We start from the raw sequence: 13,154 nt of genomic DNA on the forward strand, positions 1-13,154 counted from the left end.
TTCACAGGTTTAAGAAAAACCGCTCAGTAAAGTACTGCTCAACCTATCTGTAACGCTATCTACCATTTATTTACTGCTAGAGGAAAGTTCTATTAAAACTTGTAAATGTTTCTGTTACCTCAACCTTGCTGATGTACAGAATAGTGCAAAATGACAATTATAGCAAGCCATTACTTTGATAATTTTTTTAGAATGACAAAAGCTCAGCAAGTCTTGGTGCACACAAGAAAACAAGAGCTACTTGTTTTACTGTTGACCCCCAGGGCTGGGTGAAAACCAATACTTTCAGACTGCATGATCTGGCACTAACAAATCATAAATAGCAGTTTCATAAATCACTAAAAGAGAGACTAGAAGTTATACTACATTACAACACTTTCATGAGCTCATTCTGTTTTAAATGACTGTCTACTGTTTGCCAGCACAGTGCTGTTCCCCATAGAGAAAAAATGCATGAGAAATGTTCACATTGATTTTAAAAGTGAACTGAAGGGATTAAAAATGCTGAAGAAGAACAGTAGCACAGCATGAGATTTTGTTTTTGTCCTTTAGCAGGGTTCGGAATGCAGAGGAATGGAGTCTGGGAGCCTTCGAATGGTCAGTTTTACCTGGAGCGAGAGCAAAAAAGTGTAAGTTCAACTATAGCCATATTGTAGCTCTGATTACATTTACAATATCATTCTTGTACTTTGACTCATGACTACCTCGCTCTTGCTGAGTCTTCTTAGGTATGTTTGTACCTCCTCCACTGTGTCTGTCAACAGATCATTGACAGCCAGAATCTGATCTCCCTTGTGGAACTGACATGAAGCCTGAATCTCCCCACATTTAGATACACTAGAGAGGAAAAGAAACGTGGAGGCTAAACTAAACATAAGAGGTAGTATTTGTAGTCTGTGATATTTTCACCATTTTGGGCTGAACCAGTGTAGTCTCGCTTTTTGATTTTGAGGTTACACCAGTGGCTCAGAAAAATAATTTAATTCAAACAAACTTGCATGAACCAGATGTTGCTTCTGGGCTCAGCCCAACATTTCCAGTAGATAGAGTATTTTTGGAGTAATAACAATTTGCTATTTATCTTTGAGAATCGTACCATGGTTTTCCCTCCTCCTCTGTAATAACCAAGCTGTTTGCATCAAGATGACTTATGCAGACTTCCTTCTCGACAAGGGTGTGCGTTTCACTGAAGAATGGAAAACATGTAACTATGAAACATGTAACTCAAAATGAAACTAAATTCCAAAACCACAATTAACCAGAATAACCCTATAGTTGTTAGACAACTAATTTCCGCACTTTAGGGTATTGTTTTCTATTGAATTGGCCTTCTACAGATGTACTAAACATGTATTTTTGACATAATAAGGCATAAATCACCTCTTGCACAGTTTCCATTGAGTTTTTATTATTAGTACAGGTTTTTTGAATTCCATAAATCCTGGGATGACAATAAGGTATTATCCATTATGGTGGTGCTGATTTAAAAAAAATTAAGGTAACATTAACTATTTAAGACACTACAAAATATATTTAAAAAATTATGATTCAAGTCTCAGGTATAAGGTTCTAAAAATAGTTCTAGACTACTATAACTACTTGGGCAAGATCAGTGCTGGATACTTTTGAAAAGCGTGATGCATGATGATTGTGACAGCTGAGGTAAATATTTTTACACCAAGCTTTTTATTCATATTCATAATAATGTAACAAATAGCAGTATGCATTATTAATTAGAAATCAGTTGTCAGTTGTTTTTACCTTTGCCCATCTGACTCCATGGACGTTTGTGGTGTCTTAATATTATTGAAGGCTTTTGTGACGCAATCCAACATACTGCCTTCAGATGTACCAGTCACGCTCTCCCTAGACAGAAAAGCAAATAATTATCATTTGCTCAAAGCCTGTGAGTCTATAAAATTAGGCCTCTAACAATAAGTAAACTCATGTGAGCACAGAGTACATTCATAAAAACTTTGCAAAATGATACTTGATTACTACAAATAAGCTTTCAAACACTGCAACATTAAATCGCAAAAGATGGGCATAAAATGAGGTCAAAATCAAAGAAGAAATTTGTCTGTTAAACCACCTTCTGTATATTCAATAAGGATACAATTGGATTCAAATCTAAAGATTAATGTTACCTTTTTTTAATGGTAAACAAACAAGCATTGTCTAACAGGTTAAATTGAGGTAAATGAGAGTTTGTCATACCCTGATGACATGTCCTCATTACTTTCCACTGCATTCTCATCCAGCGGTTCCTCTTTTTCATACAACTGAATACATCAAACAAAGGGATGTGTTTTTTTATGTGGTTATACTGAATTATGATGCAAGTGTTTGGTTTTTATTAGTGAGAGTGTGGGTTTAAATGTGCCATACTGGTGTTGCAGATGAGCTGCTTTTGGGTGGTTGTCTACATTGAGCAGTAACATCTTTTGATGCTGACTTCTTCCTTGGAGGCAGTGGAGGTTGACCATCAACTTTAGTCTGTAATTATTGAGCAGTACAACTCAGGCAAAGTTAGGAGAACAGAGTCACAAACAAGCATGTGAAAGCATTGTTGATGAATTACCTCTTGTGTCTCACAGGGGTTTTGGTCATTAGAATTGGATTCAGTCGTGATCTGAGGTTCAGTTTGTGGCTCAAATTTGTTGTTCTATAAACAAAGTTTGAAAAATGAACTTTATAAGACCCTTCAAATTGCATTGATAATTGTTAAACATTATTAAAAAAAAGTACTTATAATATATTTAAACATTTTAAATATTTAATATAACAATTAAATATATATTTATTTTTAATGATTTATTCAAAGAGAACATGCTCAATTAAAGCTATTAAATTCATAGGCAAAAAGTGGAATGTCTCACCTTTATAGCCCTGAATAAAACATTGAACCATCTCTCCACCTCCTCCCTGAAAACAACAGATTCTATATATTAGCACTAGAAGGAATAGCCTTTATTTATTTTTCCCGTTATTTGCGTAAATTCTTTTTTTCAGTGCAGCTTTTTGCTAAGTATTGGAATTATGGTCAAGCAATGGTAATCATAGCAAACCTGGTGTCTCCAATGAAGAAAAAATCTCTTTGGACCTTGGCTCCTGGATTTTCAGTTTTCATGAAGAGCACAGAGTACTGAGAGCACTTGAAGGTTTGACAGATCCATTCAAAAACTGGGCTTGCTTCAGGGTTCAGCTGCAGCATTGTGATGCTACATAGAAAAAATAATTATCTCGGCATATTACTAACCCTTTTTGTTTATGTGAAAAGTAATCGGTAGCTTTCGCCTTACGTGGAAGCTTCTATGGATTTTATAGGTTTGTCTCTCTCAGTGGATTTGTAGTATTTTAGCTCATGGCTGCTGTCATTTGTCTTTGAAAGCACAAAGAAGCGGCGCTTCCATGATTTCTGCAATGAATTATGAAACATCTTAGATGAAATACATAGATAATACATATAAACTGTTGATATTTCTGTGTAGGAAATCCAGATGTTTTACCATAGTTCTTAACTGTCTAGAAGGAGGGGACTTTAATAGAAAACCTGTGCACACTTCCTCCACCCCATCGTGACATGAAGCATTTGAATCTGTTGCAGAGGAATGCATACGATTAACCAGAATTTAACCATTCATCACAATCTGTAATAGTTCTCTCAACTCTGGCTATTCTGTTTCCAGTCAGTCTGTATTGTTTAAAATAGATTTCAGACATACCTGATTTACCTCTGCTGTTCATTTGGATGATGTTAAATCTCTGCTAAAACAGACATGATATGTGTTGTAAGTAATGTCTTTATTACACACATCAGATAATACTTAAGCAATTATTGGTGCTTGAGAATATACAACATAGAAAAAGCCACAGTACTGTATTTTACACAAATGTATTAATGAAGTTAAAAAATATATATATTCCCAGACCTTAAAGGGATTGCTCACCCAAAATGAAAATGTTTTGATTTACATTTATTCACCTCATGTCATTCCAAACCTGTATGCTGTAATCTGTGGAACACAAAAGAAGATATTTTGAAAAATGTCTCAGTATTTTTTTTTGTCCATAGAATTCAGTGGGATCTAACGTTGGTTTGGACCCTGTTGAATTTCATTGTATGAAAAAAACAAACAAACAGTTGACACATTCTTTAAAATATCTTCTTTTGTGTTCCACAGAAAAGAACAAGTCATACAGGTTTGAAATGGTATGAAGGTGAGTAAATGATGACAGAATTTTCATTTGGATGATCTCTTTAATTGTACAATTCTGCATGAGTCAGCTCATTATGATGATCCTATTTAGGAATATTAATATTTGGAAAACCAAAACAAAGCTTTTTACTGAAAGCACATGACCAAACCTCCTGTTTCATAGTCAAATAGTTACGGACTTATTTGCACTGGGTGATTTTCAGTCTAATTGTTTAAACCGAAGAAAGATGCATATTGCCAAAAATAAAATATAAGTGTAGCCATCATCTCTTAATGTGCTCAAATAAATCAGATCAGTTTAGTCATTGGATCAGTAGATCTGCAATACATTATAAATGGATTACCTTAACTACTGTGTGTGTCGCAGTAAAAACAGTGTCCTCTGTACTGCTGTCCTGTTTTCACAAATATGCATGTCATGATTTTGAAGGTAGACTGCTATTGTTGCTGAAGTAGGTGGAGTTTCTGGTTATGTGTCCTCCCTTTGCTGCAAACACTTTAGGATTACGGAAAATTTGGACACAGAAACTACCAGGTCCTTACTGGCAATGACTTGAAAACACGACAAAAGTGAAGCATGTTGATTCTTTTCCTTGATATCTCAGATGGCAGTGGTTATTTTCACAAATTCCTTCCAAATGTAGATTCTAGTAAAATTCCACCACATTTGAACTTCTGTGTGAAAGGTGCATGTATGATCTGTTTTTTCGTCATTTTTGATTATATCAGATATGTAAATTCATAATATTACATGGCTCATGTAATTTTGGCCCTCTATAACTTTGAGTACATTTTAAGGCCAATTAATTTGAGAGTATATTTAAAATGTTAAATAATAGTCCATAATACTATCCTCACAGACATTAAATGAGATTAATTATTGGGACATTGAGATTCATCAAGGGTCTTAGATAAGTGATAATGAGTGCCTTGATTTTACGTCTTATAAGTAAACCATAAACCATTTTTTTTGTTCTGTCACTGTCATTCTGTTACACTGTGGAAGCTTCTGTCACGAAAACAAATTCCTCGTATGTGTAAACATACCTGGCCATAAAGCTCATTCTGATTCATAAGAAACAGCTTGCACTACGACAATAAACCAAAGATTAATTGATCACTCTCCGTCAGAATCAGCTTATACTGTACCTAAAACATACAGTGTGCACAAGTAGATTGCATGTTTGTTTTATTTGAGTGTTTTTTTCTGGGGATGTGTTTAACTTGAGGAACTAAGATCTAAAAATGCCAATACGTTTCTGCACTGCATTTGCAAAAGTGACTAAAGTGTTGTCACACAACAGTGTATACGGTACATGTACTCTTAATGAGATGAGAAATACTATTGTTAGATGTGTATTTAATTATTCTTTTCAAAATACACATTTCTTTACTGACAGCAAAAGACAGTAACTCATTTTCAACAACTCAGTGCAGTTTTATAAAGCACCACTAGAGAGACCTATTCACTGTAGACCCATGGAGGCCTATTACACCTGATGTGAGCTCTCTGTTAACTCTTCTCCATAGAAAAAAAAAACACGAGATCAGTCATCAGGCTAAAGATGGCAGATCTCCTCTGGTATGCTAAACATGCAAAGTCCTTATACTGTAAGGCAAGGGTGATCAGCGCAATCAAGACTAGTCAGGCAAGACTGGACTAATGCAGCTTGGATGGGTGATAAGCTGGACAATGAAAGTCTAATTATGGTTATAATATGATTAGTATAATATAAACAAAAATGTGCAGGAGGAAAATATGTGGAAGAAACGACTGGTAATAGTGATAATGTTGAGTGCTAAAAATTACAGTGGACAATCAGTTCTATCTTAGGGCAAGGGGGGATTTCCAAAAATGTCTGATGTCACTGACGGGAGCAATGAGTGAGAATGAGGAAACACCTTTTTGCATTATGAATCATCTTACTAAGCATGTACATTTTTCAGGAATCCAGAGTGACACAAAAGTTTAGGAATGGTATGATTTTTTAAATGTTTTTGAAAGAAGTCTCTTTTGCTCACTAAGGCTGCATTTATTTGGTCAAAACAGAGTATAAACAGTAATATTGTAGAATATCATTACACTCTAAAAAATGCTGGGTTGTTTCAACCCAACTTTGGGTCAAATGTGGACTAACCCAGCTGTTCGGTTAAATTTTTTTATTACATTTTTAACCCAAAAGTTGGGTTAGTCCATATTTGGACTAACTCTGGTTGATTGTGTCAAAACATAGAGCCATGCTCTTTATGTCCTACGCCACTAAGCATGTTGTGAATTATGCATCTTTAGTCATATTGCCTGTGCCCGCCAGACATTGGTGGGAAGAGCTAGTGTAAATAGCCTCTGCCAACATGGTGAGCTATTTGCCCTATTAGCTATTTGCAATGCGCATGGGCCCATTGGATAATCTGGCCATGGTGACTGCAAATAAATGTAAAATGAATGCTGAAAATGTATTAGCATTAGCAACATATTATTTGTCAAGATTTGTGTATTTTACTAACCTCAATTTCTATGGATAAATGAAAGATTGGTTGTTTAAATTAAGTTGTTTTTATATCATAATGGAAGTAGGTGATTTTTCAGCCCATGATTCATCAGAGCTTTGAGAAGGGCACTGAAATGCTTTTGAAGCTGGTTTATAGTAGTATGGAATGAAAACACTGCTTTGCTAAGAATGCATCTCCAACAGGGGTAACTTTAACATGAAGTGATACTGTAGATTAGCCCATTATAATATCTTTACTCATGTGTATCATACATTAACTCATGTTTTCCTGAATGAATCACCAGCTGCATAAATCTAATCTCACTGCAAAAGTGTGAACATAATATAAAACCAAATTATTTAAACTTGTACAAATATTTCAGAATGCATTTTTTTGTTTACATTTTGCCTTCCAGTAAAGTTTTTTGGATAAAGTCAGAAAAATCCTGTCCAACCTGTTTTCTCCAATTAGAAATAACCTACTGCGATAGAAAAGGTTTCTGCAGACCCATTGCCATGTCTGACCCAGAGCAAGACAAGTTTAATCTAGAAATCTCATAGATGAATAAATGGTTCAACTTCCAATTTTCTCTAAATTGGACATTTATACATGGCTGTAAAATGCATCTGATGTTCTGTATAAAGAGGTATAGTATAGAGCTTGTTATAGTTTACATTTTAAGTTCATCTCAATAGATTCTAGACACGTCTGAATCATATTTGCTGTTAAATTGGATGCTGTCGCTTCTATGCTAAATTATATATGAAATGCAAGTGTTGTCTTACTGCATGCCAGTGACCATTGTTCTGCAGAATTTAGCTCCATTCCTAATCAAGCACAACTAAAAGAATCTAACCTAAGTCCTCATGATTTCTTTCTTTCGCCTTTCATAGGTAGACATCTTTTGTTCTTGGCCATGATGGGAAGAGAAGTTTCTAGTCAGCAACATCTTATTGTTCATCTTGAATTTCAGCGTTTCAGAATGCACTTGTAAAAAATCTGTTGTCTTGCGCTTTTTACATAATGCGGAAAAACTGGTTTTATTCAGAGCCAATGCGGTTGTTTAGAAGGGAGCTACAAGTCTTTGTTCTTGGCTGTGATGGGAAGGGTAGGTGGAGTTTCTGGTTAGATCCATAAGTTCTTAATTCTAAAATATATATAAATACAGGGTAGCAAACAACAACATTTGAGTTAATCTATTCATCATGAGTTTGGTTGTAGACACAATAGAGGGAGTTATGAGGTATAACCAATGGATGTGAATTATTAATTGTATTTTATTCAATTAATGTATTTTGTGCATTTTTAAAAAATCACATTCACACAGCAAAATACAAAAAAGGCAGAAACAGTTACATTTTAAAGTTTAATAACACTTCACAGTGTAACAATGTGTGCATGCTTTTCTAAAGCATAATTCATCTATATTTTAAGCAGGCTATTTTTACTGTTGTTCAGAAATCTTCATGTTGGGTGACTAACATTTAAACCAATGCATAATGATTGGGAGCAGTGTGTCACTGGTTACATGCATTGCAAAACAAATAAAGAATACACAGTGACAGAAATGTTTTATTTACATACATAATACATAAAATGCTCATACTGTTCAAAACAAGTGCTGCTTTAAAGGGGTCCTATTATGCTCTTTACAAAGTCTTGATTTTGTTTTGGGGGTGTACTAGAACAGGCTCTCATACTGGGTTGTTCGAAAAACACATTATTTTTCACATATTTTACATTAATTACAACACCTCTTTCCCCCGTCTGGCATGAACGGCTCGAATAGTTCCTGTATCAAATGAAGGCCCGCCTTCTGAAATACGAAATGTGCTGTGATTGGTTAGCTGGGCCAGTGTGTGTTGTGATTGGCAGCACTCGGCGCCTGGTTGGGAAATGTCATGCCCCTTACCATAGCCGCCTGCCAGCTTCAGTGTAAATATTGTGTCAATATCAAATCAATTTGAGTGTGATTTAAACCCGGATGATTGTAACTAATCGCTCTAAGTTTGTCTGCCTTGGGAAAGCTAGCGTGTCTCCGACATAGTGATGATAACACTCGTTGCTTTCTCTAGTGCAGCTCAACAGGTCTCGTCTTATTCGTCGGTATTTGTGATATCACAAATCCCGGAAAATATGCATTGTAGTCCAAACGAGTCGTTCGTTGTAGTTTTTGAAAAGTGATTTCTAATAAATAAAATATCTCCTTTTGAAGTGGATTTTGAGCTTTGTAACTTTGCAGATCTTTTTTATGCTCAAACAGCAACATTACAGACTAACTAAAGTTGAAAAAGTGAAAAAGCATAATAGGACCCCTTTAAAATATTTGAACAGTTAAACAGTGTAAAACTAGTTTTTCACTGTGGAGTAACTCATACTTGTTATGAAGTAATACTTGACTCTTGTTCTTCAAACAAATAAATATAGTACTCACTATCACTCATGTAATTTAATGTACATGTGACATTTTTTAAATACATATTTAGATGATTAATGTACATGCAAAAGAGAATAAGGTACTTTGGAGAACCGGATTGCCTCTTCTGTTACTCAGTAGCGCCTTGTTTTCCTCCTGTATGAGCAAATGACCCTTTGAACTAAAATTAGACATGTGTACAACATTTCTAAAATTTTGATGGCGATGCGAGAATTTGCATTAGATTTTGTTTCATGTCCTCAGTGTGGCGGCCAGGGTTCATAAAGAGGCCTGGGTACCGCTGAACTAGGAGTTTTGCCTGCAAGTAATTTCAGTAACTTTAATTATAGGTCTCTGAATACAGTGATGGGGAAAAAAGACTATTCTTTTACTGTGATTTATCCTCTTACCTCGTCCTTGCTCAGTCTTTTTAAGCATTTCTGAATATCTTGTACTGTGTCTGTGGCCAGGATCTGATCCCCCCTTGAGTCCTGAATCTGACGACACTGAGACACACTGGAGAAGATGATGCATTGTAAGTAGTTCATTTCTACTCATATTAACATTAATTCTAGTAAAGACCTGTCATGAATTATCTGTTGTAGAGTTGTACCATGGTTTGCCTTCTTCCTGTGTCAAGATCAGTCTGTTTTTCAGCTCGTTTTGACTAACGCAGATCTCCTTCTCACCATATGTGTGTGTTTCACTACAAAGCAGAAAAATACAAATGCCACATTTATCATAACCACACTGCTAAATATATGTGAGGATTTTAATTAGGAAAGGATATAATTTTACTCAACGACTGACACATTGATACACTCAATAGTTGTTTTCTTTAAGACAGAAGCACCCTTCTAATGGTATTTCCAGTAGTGAAATAAAGGATGTAACCACATATTTAAGATTAGTGCGGACCACAAATAATAATTAGAACATTTAAGTATCAGCCACTAAAAAAAACCTGTATCGATCAACAACTAGTCTGAATATGGTGGTTACAGCCCTGTTTGAAATGATAAAAATCACCTGTTGTCCAACTCGGTAGAGGCACACTTTCCACTGAAGCTGATTGATTGCTTAGAATGATTGTGGTCTTCACTGGGGTAAAAAAAAAAATCAGATAGTCAAACAGAGATGGTGTCAGTCCTAAGTGTATTAAGCAGAAGAATGCACTAGTAGCTTTTCCACAACTGTCATGATCTTGGTAAAACTGACATATGAATACAGAGAATTGTCTGTTGCTAAAATGTTACCATTTGATTTGATTGTTTAATTTGAATAAAGGTCAAACCACCATAGACCACATCCTTTTTTACAGTCATCCAAAACCATACCTGGTCAGCAAGAAGGAAATACTGAAATTCTCTAAACAGCAAAATAGACTGCTAATCGATGCTAAGAAAAGAAACAGTGTTGTTTTGTAGTGTTTAAATATAAAAAAAATCACATATATGTTGCATCTGAGCCATGAAGCGAAAGGAACTTAGTGAACACGCATTAAAATGTGGCAAACAGTAACACACTGACAACTCATATATTTATCATATCTTGCATAACTGACACAATAGTGCAATCTCATGAGGTGAATAATCGATGAATCGAAGACTTCAAAATTACTTTTTCTGTTTGCATGCAGTGTCATCCTCCTGTTGGTCACCTTCCAACACCATTTGTCTAATCAGAAAAGACCACAGAACATTTAAATTAAACTGTGCCTCTGAAAATTGTGTTTTATCGACAGAGTGCATTCCACGAGGCTAGTTAAAGGGAAAAGTGCTCTCAAACACTTACACTGATCCCATGGTCATGTATTCACTGCTGTCCACTGGAGGTTCATCCTGCTTCCCGTCCTTCTCATCTTTTTCCTCAATAACTGGAATCTGCCAGATAGAGGTCTGACTTTTATTTGTGTATTTTGTCATATGCATGTGAAAGAAACTGTGTTTAAATGTGTAAAACCTTGCGTGTTACTGGTACTAGAGGTTCGCTGAATTTGCGAGGATTTTCATTATGATCGTATTGTTGCGGAGAAGTTAATTCAAATGCTGACCATCTGTCGTCCTTTGGTTCTAAACAGTTCACAGGTACAGACTTTGATCTAAATCTCTTGTCCTGAGGAAAAAGGTAAAGCATGTGAGCATTCACAACCTCTCAAAAGATTTGGTACACTTGACTGAATTTTTTGTTTCTTGTGATGTTAAAACTCTCTGATCAAAAATAATAGTTTTTTTTGGTTACTGCATAATTGCCATATTTCCTTTTATGTTTTTTATTATTCTCAAATGTAGGCAATGGTAGTAAGTATTGGTAGGTGCTCAAGCATATGACTGATAGTTTGGATATACATATATGTAAAGATAGAGAGGGAGAGAGAAGGTTTGTTTACCTGTCGCAGTTTATTTTGTGATTTCTGGGTCGTCATTACCTTGACTAAGGCATTGAGCCAACCATCCACTTCATCCCTGAAAACACCAGAAAACCTTTAACACTACTTTCATGGCACTATGTTGTGATGGAAATGAGAGATATGCTCAGATATGCATGGTGGCAAACCTGTTTTCTCCAATGAGGAAATATTCTCTAGCTTGTTTTGGTGTGTCGTCGTCCACCTTTAAGAACAGCACAAAGGATGGCGAACACTTGAATTGTTTCTGTATCCAGCCCCACTTCTGATGTGCCTCAGGGCTAGTGAACACCAAGCTGATCCTTTAAAACAGAAAGACGTTCTCATTATAGTGTGAAAATACTTTATGTATTTATTTATGAGACAGTCTTTTCCTCACTTAGAAATGTCTATCTCTCCCAGAGGCTTGTCTCTCTTTTCGTTGTTTGCATGATATGTCAGCTGGTAGTCTTCACCCGTTTTGGAGAGCACAAAGAAACGACGCTTCCATGAGTTCTGTGACAGATATATAAAACTGCTAAGATTCACAAACAGAGGACCTGTCTTTGACAGACTGCAGATATTTCAGTTTCAGGCTGAATTGCAATATGAGACGTACAGCGGTTTTAGTCAGGGCCGTTTGAGGGGGGGACTTGAGCAGGTATCCAGTGTACAGTTCCTCCATCACTGGTTCATTGTACAATTTTGCAGTTGCTTCTGCAGAAACATAGTTAAAGCTGATTAGCATTAAATAGTGCTCAATTCCTTTTAGGCTTTAAGTTCCTTGATTATCTCACTTTTCCTAAGAGATTTTAGACTTACGTGTTTTCTTGTTGTTGGACATCCTGGTGTTGTTGCTTGAGTTCTAAAATAGATGTGAAATGTTAAAGTTGTTTTACTGTAAGCCACTGACATATATCTGATAGACAGAAGTAAACAACAGTGATTTATGATTTTGTAAAATAATATTCCGTGCATTGTCACTGTCAGCAGCACAAGGCAATTACAATGCAATGGAAATGAATCCTCCACCGTATTTCAAGTGTGTAATAATATGTTATATAATAATATTGCATTACGTCTTTTGAATATTTCAACTCAAATTTTATTTCTCAGATGAATAGTTTCTGCATTATTTCTCTACATGTTACAAGCATCACAAAGCAGAATCATCACATCAGTAGTCGTTTTCTATATTATTATTAGTTTACCTTGTGTCACGGTAAAATAATGTCCTCTGAAAGGTATTCAGTTCTCTCAATGCTAGAAGCTTTTTGTTTCTTCCAGAGTGATATGCTGTAAAGATTTGTTTCTGGTTATATGTGAGCCCAGGTTTAAGATCCCTCCCCTTTGACTCTGTCATTCCTTTGGAGAAACTAGACAAACGTGTTCATGGCATTAAGGTATTGTGGAAAACATACTACAAAAAGAAATGTAGCTTCTGATGCACATGCAGTACGCTGTGAAACATGTACACATACAGTATACACTCATAGTCTTACAAACAAGCTGGCACTTTCCCATGTATTGTTTTTATGCAGTTTTTTGCTTTTGTAGCTTTTTTATTCTCCATGCACATGCACTCTTGGTTCCCCTGGTTTTTTGATTCCCTTGTTTGTTTGTTTTTTATTGTTTTTTTTTT

The 13,154-nt window shown here is 35.6% G+C and overlaps 2 protein-coding genes across 3 annotated transcripts; both read right to left on the reverse strand.

Annotated features, from left to right (window-relative positions):
* Window positions 1–527: 527 nt before the first annotated feature.
* plekhs1.1 (pleckstrin homology domain containing S1, tandem duplicate 1) lies at window positions 528–4,617 on the reverse strand. Of its 2 annotated transcripts, XM_016267155.1 has the most exons (13): window positions 4,565–4,617; window positions 3,726–3,765; window positions 3,510–3,598; window positions 3,303–3,418; window positions 3,069–3,221; window positions 2,880–2,925; window positions 2,582–2,665; window positions 2,389–2,496; window positions 2,218–2,282; window positions 1,762–1,866; window positions 1,097–1,186; window positions 705–837; window positions 528–608 (listed from the first exon to the last, which is right to left on the reverse strand). In XM_016267155.1, exons 2-13 carry the CDS (start codon window positions 3,745–3,747, stop codon window positions 549–551), a joined length of 1,071 nt encoding a protein of 356 aa, XP_016122641.1. In that variant the 5' UTR covers window positions 3,748–3,765; window positions 4,565–4,617; the 3' UTR covers window positions 528–548. The 2 variants fall into 2 exon arrangements, with proteins under 2 accessions (XP_016122641.1, XP_016122640.1); XM_016267154.1 differs by lacking the exon at window positions 4,565–4,617 and having other exon boundaries at window positions 3,726–3,778.
* A 4,717-nt stretch (window positions 4,618–9,334) lies between these two features.
* On the reverse strand, window positions 9,335–12,544 carry LOC107581625 (uncharacterized). The gene is made up of 9 exons (XM_016267251.1): window positions 12,136–12,544; window positions 11,913–12,041; window positions 11,683–11,835; window positions 11,555–11,591; window positions 10,921–11,009; window positions 10,747–10,803; window positions 9,740–9,832; window positions 9,537–9,642; window positions 9,335–9,445 (listed from the first exon to the last, which is right to left on the reverse strand). The coding sequence occupies exons 1-9, from the start codon at window positions 12,258–12,260 to the stop codon at window positions 9,335–9,337; spliced, it is 900 nt and encodes a 299-aa protein (XP_016122737.1). The 5' UTR covers window positions 12,261–12,544.
* Between the last annotated feature and the right edge of the window lie 610 nt (window positions 12,545–13,154).

Source organism: Sinocyclocheilus grahami, unplaced genomic scaffold (genome assembly GCF_001515645.1).
Source record: "Sinocyclocheilus grahami isolate Dianchi unplaced genomic scaffold, SAMN03320097.WGS_v1.1 scaffold36.1, whole genome shotgun sequence".
NCBI classification, from domain to species: domain Eukaryota; kingdom Metazoa; phylum Chordata; class Actinopteri; order Cypriniformes; family Cyprinidae; genus Sinocyclocheilus; species Sinocyclocheilus grahami.

Coding starts and splice junctions, on each gene's coding strand:
- LOC107581625 (XM_016267251.1), bottom strand. CDS start 12,260: ATGCTAATCAGCTTTAACTATGTTTCTGCAGAAGCAACTGCAAAATTG. Junction 9,833..10,746: donor ACTGCATGCAAACAGAAAAA/GTAATTTTGAAG, acceptor TCTGCTTTGTAG/TGAAACACACACATATGGTG. Junction 9,643..9,739: donor CAGGAAGAAGGCAAACCATG/GTACAACTCTAC, acceptor CATCTTCTCCAG/TGTGTCTCAGTGTCGTCAGA.
- plekhs1.1 (XM_016267155.1), bottom strand. CDS start 3,747: ATGAACAGCAGAGGTAAATCAG. Junction 838..1,096: donor GAGGAGGAGGGAAAACCATG/GTACGATTCTCA, acceptor TTTCCTCTCTAG/TGTATCTAAATGTGGGGAGA. Junction 609..704: donor GAAGACTCAGCAAGAGCGAG/GTAGTCATGAGT, acceptor CTCTCGCTCCAG/GTAAAACTGACCATTCGAAG.